This window comes from Sapajus apella, unplaced genomic scaffold (assembly GCF_009761245.1).
Source record: "Sapajus apella isolate SASKATOON/1434 unplaced genomic scaffold, GSC_monkey_1.0 scaffold137, whole genome shotgun sequence".
Classification (NCBI taxonomy): Eukaryota; Metazoa; Chordata; class Mammalia; order Primates; family Cebidae; genus Sapajus; species Sapajus apella.
This window is the reverse complement of record NW_022437077.1, coordinates 1,240,777-1,255,011: the sequence shown is the minus strand read 5'-3', so window position 1 is coordinate 1,255,011 and position 14,235 is coordinate 1,240,777. Positions and strand designations below refer to the sequence as shown.

Below are 14,235 nucleotides of genomic sequence, written 5' to 3'. Positions count from 1 at the left end.
AGAACTTCACCTCGGCCCTGCCACGTAGCTCACCAGGCAGAGAGTCGGTGCTGCTCCTCATTAGCCGCTCCTTCCGCTCTCGCAGGTAGTTGATGATCTTGTCAGTCTCTTCGGCAGTGAGGTACCTGTTGTCTGCCAGCAGGTTGATGAGGCTCTGGATGGCTGGAGGGTGGCCCCCACGCCCTCCCTCCTCAGGGCCTCCTCTCTCTCTTTCCTGCAGGATGGCTTCATCGGCCATCTTGGCTGCCTGTCTGGCAATTTCCTCACGTTCCTTCTCCCGGCACTCATTCTTGTAACGCTCATAATTTCTGGCCACCAGCACCATGGCATCTGCCTGGGGCATGTTGCGATGCTCTGTAGGAGGAAGTGACATGAGTTATTTTCTTTCATGACATATTTAAGTGCCCACCTGCTGCCTCTGTCAAGTCTTTCCTAACCTCACACCAGCAACAAAATCACTTTGGCGACAGAAAGGCTTGAGATTGAGAGTAGGGTGGTGTGGGTGGATAGATGAAGGGCAGGAAGGGAAGTGAATGGATACCTTTGGTGGGAACATGCACCTTTGCATATAGCTGGTTCTTTGGGGGAATTCCTAGATCACAGACTTGTAGTAGTAAAAACCAAAGAAACATGACAGCCTCCTACAGATTCAAACAGGCCATGTGGGGAACAGCCACGGGAGGCAGACCCAGCAGCCTCCAGACCAGCAGCAGGAGGCCAACAAGCCCCCTCTGGAAAGCTGGGCTCTCCACTGTGTTCCTCAGGACAGAGCTGGCCTACTGTTTTTCAATTCATCAGTTCAAAAGTCATGGATTAAGATCAAATTGTGACCCTAAATAACCTCTCCTCACCCATGGGCAATATGGTTTACCGGGTAGTGAGAGGACTCCTCAGAACTTTTGTCCTCACACATCTTGGGGACTATTCCTCAGACAGACACAGTGATCCACTGGAGATCATTATGTAATTGCATGGTTACGGGGATAAGGAGTGAGGCCAACAGAGATCTTGAGTGTAGTAGGAAAAGGGTAAGTCTGTGCTGTAAGGGGAGCAGGGTATCAGCTGGCTGAGTCTCAATCCTCTGGGCTCAGTGCTTGAAAAGCTACTTCTAAGAAGGACTTCGAGAACTGGTCCTGGGCCTCTACAGGGTCAGGGCCTCTTAGTCCCTCTGGTAACTTCTCATAGCCCTTCTGGTTACTTCTCCTAAATGCCTGTTATATTATCTGTCCTCCATTAGAAAGCTGGGCAAAAGCAAGGATTTTGTCGTATTCAGTGGAGAAATGCCAGAGGTGTGCTGGAGCCAGATCTCAGTGGCAAGAGCCAACTGTGTACATTTCTTTCCAACTCTCCCTTCAGTGACTTCATGTTGGTGACTTGAACTGAAACATGGTGGGAGTATTTACACCATGGAGATCAGCAAATGGTATAAACACCCTCCCCCCGTCCCAGAACTTGTTGTTAAATATTTGTCAGTACACCACTGAATATACCGAAGGCTAAGTATAATGTAACAGATAGTAGGCCCAGAACTGTATCCACTGAGAGACTATCAGATAAATGACTATGCAGGACTCTTCCATGGTACTTGGAGAGGGGCCCTACCGTATATGAACTGGGATATAAGAGTCATTTGCCCAAAACCTGGTTCTTCTGAGTAAGGCATAAAGGACTAACAATGGACTAGTCACTACCTCTGGTATTTTGACCACTTGGGCCTCTGTACCTTGTGGGGTTCCAAACATGATGTTGACTGTGCAGGAGCGGTGAATCTGGTGTTGCTGGGTGATAACAATAGCAAAAGGAGAACCTCCCCTGCTAACATCCTCCAAGGCTTGTGACAACGACACCTCTGTGTTGAGGAAGATCAAGTCCACTACCATGCCCAGGTCTCGCACCTTCCGCCCCACAGACTCAGCATAGTCTCTGTAAAAACAAACAAGATCCAGGTGAGTGACCAACTCCAAATCTGCATTGTGTCTCATGCCAGCTGTGTATATCCCTACTAAGAACTCAAACTGTAGTCCACCCCAATACCATCTTTAGGATCTAAGGATCTAGATCAATTCTCTCTATATACCCTGGCTCAGAATGGTTGTGACTTGCTTGAGGTCACATCAGAAGTTGCCAGTAGCACAGTATGATACCCAGGTCCTTCTATTGATTCTCTAGCTCATTGGTCCTTCCTTAACAACATCCAGCTCCCTAAGACTTGTAGCACTTATCTCTTTTTGGGTAGGCTGCATAATACAGTGGGAACATCATGGGCTTAAATGCTAGAAACATGGTTTTGGATCCCAGCCCTTAGCATCTACTTGCAAAGTTCTAAACTTTTAGTCAAGTCCATTTACCTCTTACAAACATCAGTTTCTTTACTAATAAAACAGGAATAACATGGCTCAGTTCATGTCATTTCTTTGACCTTCCCTCCAATCTAAATTAGATCTCTGATATTCTTTTCTCATAGGACTCATCGGCTGTATGCTTCTGTCACCTGCTCCATTAGGGTGTAAGCTCCACCAGTGGAATGAGACTACATAGCCCCAGTACCCGGCATCTGCCACACATATAAAAGATTTGCTGAATGAATAAATTTTATGTGATTACTGTGAAAATTAAAAATAATTTATGTAAGGTGCTTAGCATAGGGTAGTACACAAAGTAGGTGCTCAGAAAATGATAGCCATTATCATGTGTCCACAAAAAGCTCCTAGAGCTAAAAGCAGCATCTACTGCTGAACAAGACAGCCAAGAACCTGTGAACCTGTGAACTCTGACTATTACTTGGTGTCTCAACACCTATTTCCCTAGTCACTGCCTTGAAATTAGCTCTTTAACCCCAAATTGCTAGAAAATACATGAAGTTATTTACTTAGCACTACCTGGGGAAAGGGAATATAGCTACTGCCAAGCCTGCAAGCTGCTATACTCCCTTCTGCCTCTCTGCTCTGCCTCTTCAAGGAGAAAACGTAAAACAGGGATGCAGTGAAACAATGCTGTGAGCCCTAGCTTGGTAACATGGTCATCTAACAGTTCTGCATGGCCATGGCACTTCATAAAGACTTGGTTCTTGGCTGACAAATGCAGAGATGTGTCTCCCAAAGTACTGGGCTTTCGGGTTGTCCCATGAAGGAGTTATCTACTGCTTTGCTTGACCAGCATCTATACTCTCTTCCACTCTCATTCTGCATGGTTCCACAGGGCTAATCCCACCTCTAGCTCTTGGGATGAGAACATGACAGCCCTGGCCAATCAGAACATTCAGCACCCCTGTCAAAGTGACAGGCTTAAGGATGGGAAAGTGAGTCAGGTCAACCTAAGAAGAATTCCAGAACGTTATGGGAAAGAGCAGCTCTCTTTCCACTTGGCTTGCTAAGCTAAGAAGACACATGTTTAGAGCCAGTGCCATTCTGCCTTTCTTCAAGCACAAAACCTGCCTGAGAACAAAGGCAAATCTCAGGAAAGTGGTACTTAGAGACTGACACAGAGACTAAGTCTTGATGACACGGTTTGACCCTGGATGTGGCCATGCCTCAACTTCCCAGTTACTTTTTGCTTAAATAAAAAATGTCCCTTTTGGGCTTACACCTGTTTGAATTGAGTTTTCTGTCACCTGTAACTGAAAGAACTCTGGCTAACACAGCACAGTAATGCAAGAATACACAGCTCAAATTCAGTGGATAGAGGTGCTACATAGGAGCCTGAATTTCTCTGACTCTTCTCCTTACTGGGGAGAAACGTTTAAGGTTCTTACTTTGTCTGTTTGTTGACCACAATCACGGAACAATCAACAGGCCTTTCGGCATCAAAGCGTCTCTGAATTTCCTCAAAATATTGACGATAAAGCTCTTCTCTACGCCGCTCCTCACGTTTCAAACGCTCTGCAAGACACCATGAGGGTAAACTGAAATAAGGACTGGATCCTTCTATAAAGACAAGTCACAGGCCTCACTGAAAATCCTGCGCTGCTTATAGGCAAAGGTCATAATACTCTGAATCAATCCCCTGGTCTATCTCCTAAAAATAGCTAGTATTAATATTTTTTATTATTATAAATTAACCAAAATGTAATGGTTGGATTAAAGGACATCGCCATTTTAATGCTGTGTCTGATACTCACTGCAAGTGCCCTATGGGAAGGCTGTTACTAATTTACACCTCCATAGAGGTAGATCATCTAGTGCCTATTTCTCCACACTTTAGTCAACACTGAGTACACTGTCATTCTTTTTAAGTCTTGTCAACTTGACAGACAAGAACAGTAATCATTATTATTCTAATCTGCATTATTGCTGATCTTTTTTTGAAAAACAGTAACAACAAAAAACCAAGTAGTAAAGTTTAATAACAAATAAAAAATGAGGTTCTCAAAGATTTCAACTTGGCCAGGTATGAAATAATTTAAGAACCTCTGTATTAAGAAAAACCAGGCTTTAAAAAGACATTTTTGTCTTCATCTAAAAAAGAGATGCTGTTAGATAAGTTATAAAAACCGAACACCTATTCTGCATAGTCAGTCAGCCACAGTTATCTATTAAATGGGCAAAAAGCAAGGACTTATGTCTTCAGCGCCAATATTTTGTTCATTTCTCCTTTTTTTTTTTTTTTTTTTTTTGAAACAGAGTCTCACTCTGTTGCCCAGGCTGGAGTGCAGTGGTACTATCATGGCTCACTGCTACTTCAACATCCTAGGCTCCAGCAATCCTCCTACCTCAGCCTCCCAAGTAGCTGGGTACTACAGGGGTGCACCACCGCACTTGGATAATTTTTGTATTTTTTTTTGGTAGAGATGGGGTTTTACCATGTTGCCCAGGCTGGTCTTGAACTCCTGGGCTCAAGCGATCCACCCGCCTTGGCCTTCTAAAGTGCTAGGATTACAGTTGTGGCCACAGTGACCAGCATTTTGTTCATTTCTTATTGCTGGAATTTCATATTTATTTCTTCTTTTTGGATGACTAAACCAGATGATGGTACTAATCTGCATCTTAAAAATCATTTTCAGGCTAGGCGTGGTGGCTCATGTCTGTAATCCCAGCACTTTGGGAGGCTGAAGAGGGCAGATCACCTGAGGTCAGGAGTTCGAGACCAGCCTGATAAACATGGAAAAACCCCGTCTCTACTAAAAATACAAAATTATCAGGGCATGGTGGCGCATGCCTGTAACCCCAGCTACTCGGGAGGCTGAGGTAGGAGAATCGCTTGAACCCGGGAGGTGGAAAGGCTGCAGTCGGCTGAGATCACATCACTGCACTGCAGCCTGGGCAACAAGAGCAAAACTGTCTGTCTGTCTGTCTATCTGTCTCTCTCACTCTCTCTCTCTCTCTCTCTCTCTCTCTCACACACACACACACACACACACACACACACACACACTCATTTTCAAGCCAAATGCTCTTTACCCATTAACAGGCTATTTGTATTTCTTCTTTTTATACACTGCTTGGCCAAGTCACTAGCCCCTTTTCAGATGGGGTACTGGTATTAGTTCCCTCTCTTTTTTGTAAAGTGTTCTATCAACAATAGGAATAGAATGTTTCTGCTACTTTACCTTTTGCACGAGACTGACTTTCTGGGCCTGGAGGGCCTCGTCCATCAAAGCTATCTCTGTAACGGTCAAAATAAGAGTCATCCTTTCTCCTGCAATAGTCATCCATTCGCAGGTATCGGTCATAAGAGCCTTCTCTCCTGAAAAGTTAAGGAAATTTTCATAAAGATAAAACTCTGCCGTATCCTGAAAAAATCATCCAGAGAATTCTTCTGGATTAGACAAACGAGGTTTATATCTGGGACTCACTGCATATCAGCTCGGTGGCTGTGACAGAGTTAACCTGTCTCACGAAATGACGCGAAGGGATGAACAGAGATGATATACAGAAAGCACTTAGCATAGTGCTTGCATATAGTAAATGCAAAATAACTGGCAGGAATTATTGATGTTGGTTTTGAGGAAACATTACATGAATCTCCCCTGTACCTTTTAAAAATTATACTAAAATGTCAGTTGGGTGCAGGGTCTCACGCCTGTAATCCCAGCACTTTGGGAGGCTGAGGTGGGTGGATCACAAGGTCAGGAGAGCAAGACCATCCTGGCCAACATGGTGAAACCCTATCTCTACTAAAAATGCAAAAATTAGCTGGGCATGGTGGCGGGCACCTGTAGTCCCGGCTACTTGGGACACTGAGGCAGGAGAATTGCTTGAACCTGGGGGGTGGAGGTTGCAGTGAGTCAAGATCATACCACTGCACTTCAGCCTGGTGACAGAACGAGACTCTTAACTCAAAAAAAAAAAAAAAAAAAAATACTAAAATGTATATAACAATAATTTGCCATTTTAACAATTTTTATTTATTATTATTATTGTTATTATTATTACTAGAGATGGGGTTTCACTATGTTGCCTAGGCTGGTCTTGAACTTCTGAGTTCAGGCAATCCACCCACCTCAGCCTCCCAAAGTGCTGGGATTACAGGCATGAGTCAATGCGCCTGGCCTCACAATTTTTAAGTATACAATTCAGTGGCACTGTATTCACAATGTTGTGCAACCATCACGATTATCTATTTCTAAAATTTTTCATCACTTCAAACAGAAATTCTGTATTCGTCAAATAACTCCCCTCTCCCCAGTCATTGGTAATCTTTAATCTACTTTCTGTCTCTATAAATTTGCCTATTCTTGATATTTCATATAAGTGAAATCATACAATATAATATGAATTCATGTAAGTGAATTCATACAATATTTGTCTTTTGTGTCTGGCTTATTTCACTTAGCATAATGTTTTCAACGTCCCTCATGCTGTAACATAGATCAGAACTTTATTCCTTCTCATGGCTGAATGATATAGCACATTGTATAAATATGCCACTTAAAAAAAATCCACATTGGGTGCAGTGGCTTATACCTGTAGTCTCAGCGCTTAGCTCAAGAGTTCAAGACCAGCCTGGGCAACATAGTGAGACTCCACCTCTATATAAAAAAATTAGCCAGGTATGGTGGCATATGCCTATAGTCCCAGCTATTTGGGAGACTGAGGAGGGAGGATTACTCAAGCCTGGAAGGTCAAGGCTGCAGTGAGCTGTGATCATGCCACTGCACTCCAGACTGGGAAACAAATAAGACCTTGTCTCAAAAAAAAAAAAAAAAAAAATCTATTAATAATCTATTAATTTGCTGACAGACATCTGGATTGCTTTTACCTTTTGGTTATTGTGAATAGTACTGCTACGCGTATTCATGTAAAACTATCTGAGTCCCTCTTTTCAATTCTTTTGAGTATATACTCAGGAATGGAACTGATAGATCATTTAGTTAATTCTATGTTTAACTTTTTAAGGAACTCCCAAACTGTTTTCCATAGTGGCTATACCAATTTGCATTCTTACCTGCAGTTTCTGAGGGTTTCAATTTCTCCATACCTTGTCAACACTAGTTATTTTCTGTTAAAAAATTTTAAAATCATTCATACATTCAGCTAAATTTATTGAGCAGCAGCACATCTACCACTCGACAGACACTAGAAATACAAGGCTGATACAATTACTGCTCTTACAGAGCTTTCCATTGGTTTAGTAGAACATACATAAAAAGAACTTAGAAAAAAACAAGCAGAGTAGCTACATATGTACCTGTACACAGGATCTCGGGAGTCTCTCATGTCTCTGTATCTGTCGTACATGGGGTCTCGCTGATCTCGAAAATCCCTAGAGTCTCTTAGATCACGAAAGTCTCTAAGATCCCTCATGTCCCGAACATCACGCATACTCCTGCTGTCTCTGTGATCCCGCAAGTCTCTACTATGTCTGTGGTCCCGTAAGTCTCGGGGGTCTCGAATGTCTCTGCTGTCCCGGGCGTCCCGGCCATTTCTGCCATCCCTGGGCTCTCTCCTTGGACTTCCCCGAATTGGGGATCGATCACGCCTTGAATCTCGACTGTCTCCAAAGCCATAAGGATCCCTGTGGGAGGTAGCAAGAAGATGCTAAGACAAAGAAATTGAAAGTAGCCAATGCATCAGCTCTTTATAGGAGAAAGTCTCCACCCTCCCATCATTTTTCTCTAAAACAGGGCAGCCAAACAGAACATAAACATTTAAGGACAGTCATCCATCTGGTCAGCAAATAGTCTAGAGGTTTCACAATCTCAAAAGATCAGGACATCAAAAGAATGCACGACCAAAAGCCAAAGTTTTTGACTGGATAACAGTATTCATCAGACTTTCAAAGTGAAAGTGTCTTTCCACCAGACTTGCTTGAAAGAGACTTTACAAGGGGTAGAAAGTTGGAGGGACAGAGCAAGGAGGCAAGACTCATGAAGAAAAAAAGAACAAAAAGCACAATCTCATAAAAGTGATCAAAAGAATTATCTTTAAAGTATGGAAAATTCACTTAACGTTATGTTGGCAGGATAATAAAATTAAGGGAAAAAAAGTACTACAAGATACACAGAATAAAGGATCAAGAACAATCAGTTTCTCTGTTTTGTCAGAGCTATTGAGAAGTGGTATGTCTCAATCTGAGGGCTTATGCAGAACCTGATTCCTTTTTGCTCAAGATGGTTTTTTAAAAAAGGAAACCTGAACAGTGAAGTCACAGATATGCTTTGTCTGCTCTGATTCAATGTTCCTCATGAGACATTTCACCCCACTGGAAATTCCTCTTTAACATATTTAAAATTAAAAACTTTTGATTCCAACCCCTATCGGCCCCCCCATTCCCCGCTTTTTTACTTCTGACAAAATCATCTTCCCAGTTATCAAGTTTTAAGTTCTTGAATATTAACTATGCTTTTTCCTCCCCCAACCCAATAAAGTTACTTGTGTCCCTTTTCATTTTTTTTCTATTCCCATTGGATTTGTAAGTCCAATCCAAGTCCTTATTTCTATTCTGACACCAACACATAAAACACAAAATTAAAAACCAATCTACTTGATTTCAATTAATTCAACACATAAATACCAGATTAACTATTCTAAAATGACAACTTCTATGTTAGAAAGCCTAATAAATCTGACTCCTATTTCTCTATCTCATTTCTAATTCAACCCTCTCAAGTCTACTTCATTCTTATGCATTAACTCACAAGACATAATCTATCTCAATATTTTTATTTACATGATTTCTATACTTGGAATATTTTTCTTGCACTAATCCAAGTACCATCCAATCCACACAGGCAAGCTTATGTCCCATGTCTTCCAAGAAACCTTCCCTACCCTTCCTAACTGCTGATCTCTTCTGCTTAGCACAGGGCACCTTCTATCTGTATTACTCATCTTGATCTGGCATTTACCTTTTTACAACAACGTCTTATGTCTGACCCACTTTAAGGATTACCTTCTCCGTAAAACCTGCTCTGAACTCTTGATCTTCCCCTTCCCCAACAAACATGCTCCCCCTCCCACCCTTCCCATCTCTCTAAGTGGCACATCCACCTACTCAGTTGCACAAGCCAGGAAACTGGGTGTCGTCTTTCTCTTAAAGCCTCATCCTCCCAACCATATTTCCAAATTTTCTTCATTCTTTCTCAGTTCTGCCCACTTTCCTTTATCTTCTTTGGCACTACTGAAGGCCAACTCATAATTGTTTTACCCTTAAACCACAGCATGAGCATTCTAAAGCAGTCTCGTCTCTGTTTTTGTCTCTCCTTTCTCCTGAAAGATCACTCCACAGTGGTCTCTTATGTATGTAAAACCCTCCACTGGTTTCCCACGGTATGTATTTATTTATTTTTATAGGGGTGAGGTCTCACTACGTTGCCCAGGCTGGAGTGCAGCGGCTATTCACAAGTGGGATCATGAACACTACAGCATTGAACTCTTGGGTTCAAGTGATCCTACTGCCTCAGTCTCCCAAGCAGCTGAACTACAGGTGTGTGCCACTGCGCCAGGCTTCCAAAGTACTTAGAATTCAATCTAAAACCTCTACCAATGCCATGAAGGTCCTGCATAATCTTGGCTCCTGTCTTCTCCAACCCTGTCTCAACTTCTCCCTAGTTCACCACTCTTTGCCACACTAGCCTTTCAGCTATAACTAGCCAACGTCTTTCCTAATCCCCTTACGTGAGCAGCAGGAAGAGATCTATATTCATTTTCCAGGTCTCAACATATAAATATCCCCTACTCCCTGATTCTGTTAGATTCAATATAAGCTTACCTTCTGCCCCTAAAATTCTCTCACAGCACTTTTACTTTTGTCATTTATCACAAATCGACATTACATATTTATTTAATGTCTGTCTGCCCTACTAGACTACAAGCGTCACAAGGACAAAAACTATCTCACTTTGATTCTGCACTACAAACCCACTATATAGAACAATGTCTGTTATATGACAGATGCTCTATATATATGTTGAATGAATCTTGCTCCAGTACAAACCTCTATAACTGCAGTTACCACACTGTTCTATAATTATTTTTACATGGCTTTCCTACCAAGTAAGAAGTTCTCTTGAAGGCTTCGTAGCTCTAGGATACAGCGTATGAGTTCAGTAAATATTTAATGAATTGAATTATTCTATTAAACTGTAAGCCTCTCAAGAGCAGGCAACATGTTCTGTTTATACTTTTGTCATCTACCATAGTTATACATATTAGGTATTCATCATGTCATCAGCTTGTGGAAAACCTCACTTCAGACACATGGGCACAGCAAAAACAATTTAAATGCCAAACTTTTTTTTTTTTTTTTTTGCTTCCAGGAAAAATACTTGTTATATATTTTAAGGTTAACCAGCATTCCTGACTTGTGGGAGCAAACATATTGTAGACCAGGGAATTTAAATGAGGTTAGCTAAGCATAATTTTTCTAACTAAAGTGAAGACTAACCAAGACTCTTACTTCACCTTTCCTTATTATATCATATAATCCTCCTAACATGCAACATCTGATGTAGTGTGTAATGTGGGCAAACATTCAAGATCCAAAGAGAAAGGACAACTGCGAAGTATTTTTGGATTAATGATCGGCAGATAAACCTGCCTCGGGGAGCAGTTAGAAGTAGTCATTAGAGGTGGAATCCAATTTCAAGTGTTCTTGGCAATCAGGGCTGAAATATCATGATCCTGACAGACCACAGACCACACACAAAGCCTTGGGCTGGTGGAAATGAGGGTGCGGATACAAATAAGAACATGTCATAGCATGTTATTTACCACCTTAGGAGTATTGTAAGTGCTATGTTTGGTCCTCATTCTTTTGACTCCATTGAAAAACCTTACTTACCTGCCAGGGTCCATCCCTGCAAGTTGACTAAAACCCTAGATTTGCACAATCTGGGTTTAATCTTCCAGTCTGAGAAGGCAAGCCCCTCCCTTTCCCTCAAATAATCTGAAGTCCATGTGCAACAAAACTACTAATTCTCTCTCAAGTGCTTTCAGGGTAAAAACGTAGAAGAGGTGACACTCACAAAAGGGAAAAGAACCAAAGGCATGGTGGAAGTAGGAACAGAGAGTATAATAATTTTCTCAAAAGGAAAGGCTAAGCCTTTTTCCTTTCTCCAAAAGATAAACACTATGGTAGACTGCTGTTCTTCTGGAGATGAAAACAAAACAAAAAAACCTTTAGGGTTGGTTTAGGACCCAAACAAAGAACTCCTCAGAACAAAAGGGCTCCTGCTGCTGGCACCAATATGTTTTTTCAAAACAAGACCACAGCTAACAAAAGGGCAGTAGTGTGCAGGATTCAAAGTGCAAGACGACCAAGCCTCCTGTGGGAGATGCTGGACCTCAGATGATAAGTGGGTTAGAATCAGGTTTCTAGAGCATAATGAGGTTCACAATATCATCCCACAGCACCAGAGGTGTTTTACTAAAGGAACCAAATGCAGCATACCCTCAGGTATACCACATCACTGGAGGATAAAAAGAAATTGATCAGTGGTTAGATTTCAGTACTGGAGTCCACAAAGTGAAGGCAGGTGGCAAACACAACTAAAATTCTGCTGTAAATTCCTCATATATTCAGCAGGGGGGAAAAAGGCAAATACTCTTTGCCTTGAGAGGAATATAGTCACATCTCTGGGAAACATTTGAGAGTTAAGGGCAAAAGGGGTGACGGGGAAAACAATGGCTCTGGTGGCAAGTGATGTGCTTCTGGTAGAATGCGTCTCTTCCTGAGGGCTAAAGGGGTGTGCAGAGCACTAGGCGTCTGACAGCCTACAGAGTAAGAATTGACAGATGATCATCTTGGAAAACGCTGATGGATTTTGAGCCTCTCTTTGGCCAGAGACTGAAACTTCACATCCAGGATGGTTTTCTTCAGCTTTGGTTCTACAGGCGCTCAGGGAGGAAGACCCCTGTCTTTTTCTTTCTTTTCTGCAAATGTTAGCATCTCCTTTCTTCCTTTCTGTTGACTGGAATGTCTTCCTTGGGAGAGCCAGCCTTTTCCTGACCCTGAAAAATGCTTCATTAGCTCTTCAAACTTCTGTCACAGATATACTGTCCACAAATATCATCATCTAAATGGCTGGCTGCTGTGTGATGTTGATCCCCAACCATTAGGGCTTCACGCTGTTGTTAGAAATGGAGACAATAGACTTGTGCAGAATATTGCTGTTAGATGCAGGTGGGATATGGGGTGCAATGAGGTATCACACCTCACAGACCCAAATTTTATACATGCCCATGCTTTTCCTCAGCAAGCACTGATGACTTTCTTCAGCACAAACAGAACTTTCTTGTTGGTAGAGGTGGCAGTTGCTGAGAACTGACGACTTCTTCAAGTGTTAGTGCAGAGGTAACTGCAACCTGGAATCTTTCTGCGGCCCACCTAGAGCTAGGGCTGTCTCACACCCAAGGAGCAAACAGTAATCAAAGGCATTAAGGCCCTGTGGATAAGCAGAAAGCATTTCAGGTCACATGAAAAACTTGTCTACAGCCAGGTTAATTCTGATAAGCCAATACCCAATGACTTTCACCAAAGAGATACTATGTTTAACAACTTTCACAAATATATGGGGGAAAATCCTCTGCAGAGCTTTGGATGTAGACAAGTTAATTCTGTTTGTCCTTCTTTAAGTCGTTTAGAAATACAGTCTTACTTCTAGTACCTAGAGGCCACGTCTGCATAAGGATATGCTACAAGATCTGGACTGTCAAGGTGTTGAGCTGAAGATGGTAACTGAGACATCTCAGGTACAACCAGAATCATGATCCTGTTTTTGAAGGACTAATGCTTAGTATCGATGCTTGACAACTTGCATGGTAACTACGCGAGGTACTCACAGGAGTCCAATGAAGTGACCATCATTAAGAGTTAAATGATAAGAATTCAGGCTGAAATGTGATCCAGAGCAGAAATTCCTCATGCAGCACTCTGTGCTTGGCTGGGCCAATATTGTCAGAATTATACACTGACAGCTGGAATCATTAGCAAGGCACATTACTGAACAGAGAGCAAAGCCAGCAGAACTGTGGTTTACTGAAACATTTGAAGAGGTGATAATTCTGTGAAAACTCCCAAAGATACCTAGGTAAGTCCAGCAAAATAAGGTGTTATAAAGGTCTTGCCAGTGTGCTTATACCAATATTCTTATTAAATACAGAAAGCGCTAAAAATGTAGAGGTCTAACTTAAGGAAATATTTGCCATAGGTAGTGTTTTTTCCCCCTGTGAATGATGCATCCCCTACGGCTGCATCAAACACAAAATGATTAGGGCTGCCAAATGAAGGCAGTTTGTTGTCAAATACTGATATTTGGAGTTATCTCAAGGTTTTGACTGGAAGCATGCATCCAAAGGAGTTACCCAGTGTTCACCCTCAGTTAAATGATTTGCCCCTTCCAGGTTAATTACTCGCCTGTCTTGGCTACTCTTTGCAATTTATGTCTGCCCTACTGGTATATCTTAAGAGATAAAGTATGATCAGAACAACGATTAAAATGTTGGTGCTCTATTTAAAATACAATATTAAACATCTTTTTTTTTAAGGTAAAAAACTGGGATTTTGAATACAATGGTAAATTTGTCTTTTTTTAAGATTAAAAAACTAGGATTCTTAGCTCAGATTTTAGATGGAGTTACTAATTGTGACCATCCTTCTTCCCTGAAGCAAATAAACATGACTGTACGGAGCTTCATCATGTTAAATAACATGCTGAGGAACCCAGCTAGGGACCCATCACCAAAGGGAAGACGGAATGGAATTTGTTAATGGAATCTGAATTAGCCTAGCTGTCCCTCCTGTTGATTATAAATAAAGCAGGAAGTCACTGCCCTATCCATACCACCAAATGACCTC

The 14,235-nt window shown here is 41.8% G+C and overlaps 1 protein-coding gene across 4 annotated transcripts in view; it reads right to left on the bottom strand.

The window, feature by feature from the left end:
- NCOA5 (nuclear receptor coactivator 5) overlaps positions 1–14,235 on the bottom strand; it is a 29,729-nt gene that overhangs the window by 2,358 nt on the left and 13,136 nt on the right. For 2 of the 4 annotated variants that reach the window (XM_032263630.1, XM_032263631.1), the window contains 5 exons: positions 7,627–7,953; positions 5,546–5,682; positions 3,752–3,878; positions 1,724–1,923; positions 34–354 (listed from right to left, as the gene is read on the bottom strand). In XM_032263630.1, coding sequence (XP_032119521.1) covers positions 34–354; positions 1,724–1,923; positions 3,752–3,878; positions 5,546–5,682; positions 7,627–7,953 — 1,112 coding nt within the window. Of the gene's footprint in view, positions 1–10; positions 355–1,723; positions 1,924–3,751; positions 3,879–5,545; positions 5,683–7,626; positions 7,954–14,235 lie in introns of all 4 variants that reach the window. The other 2 variants (XM_032263632.1, XM_032263633.1) reach the window with 1 other exon arrangement.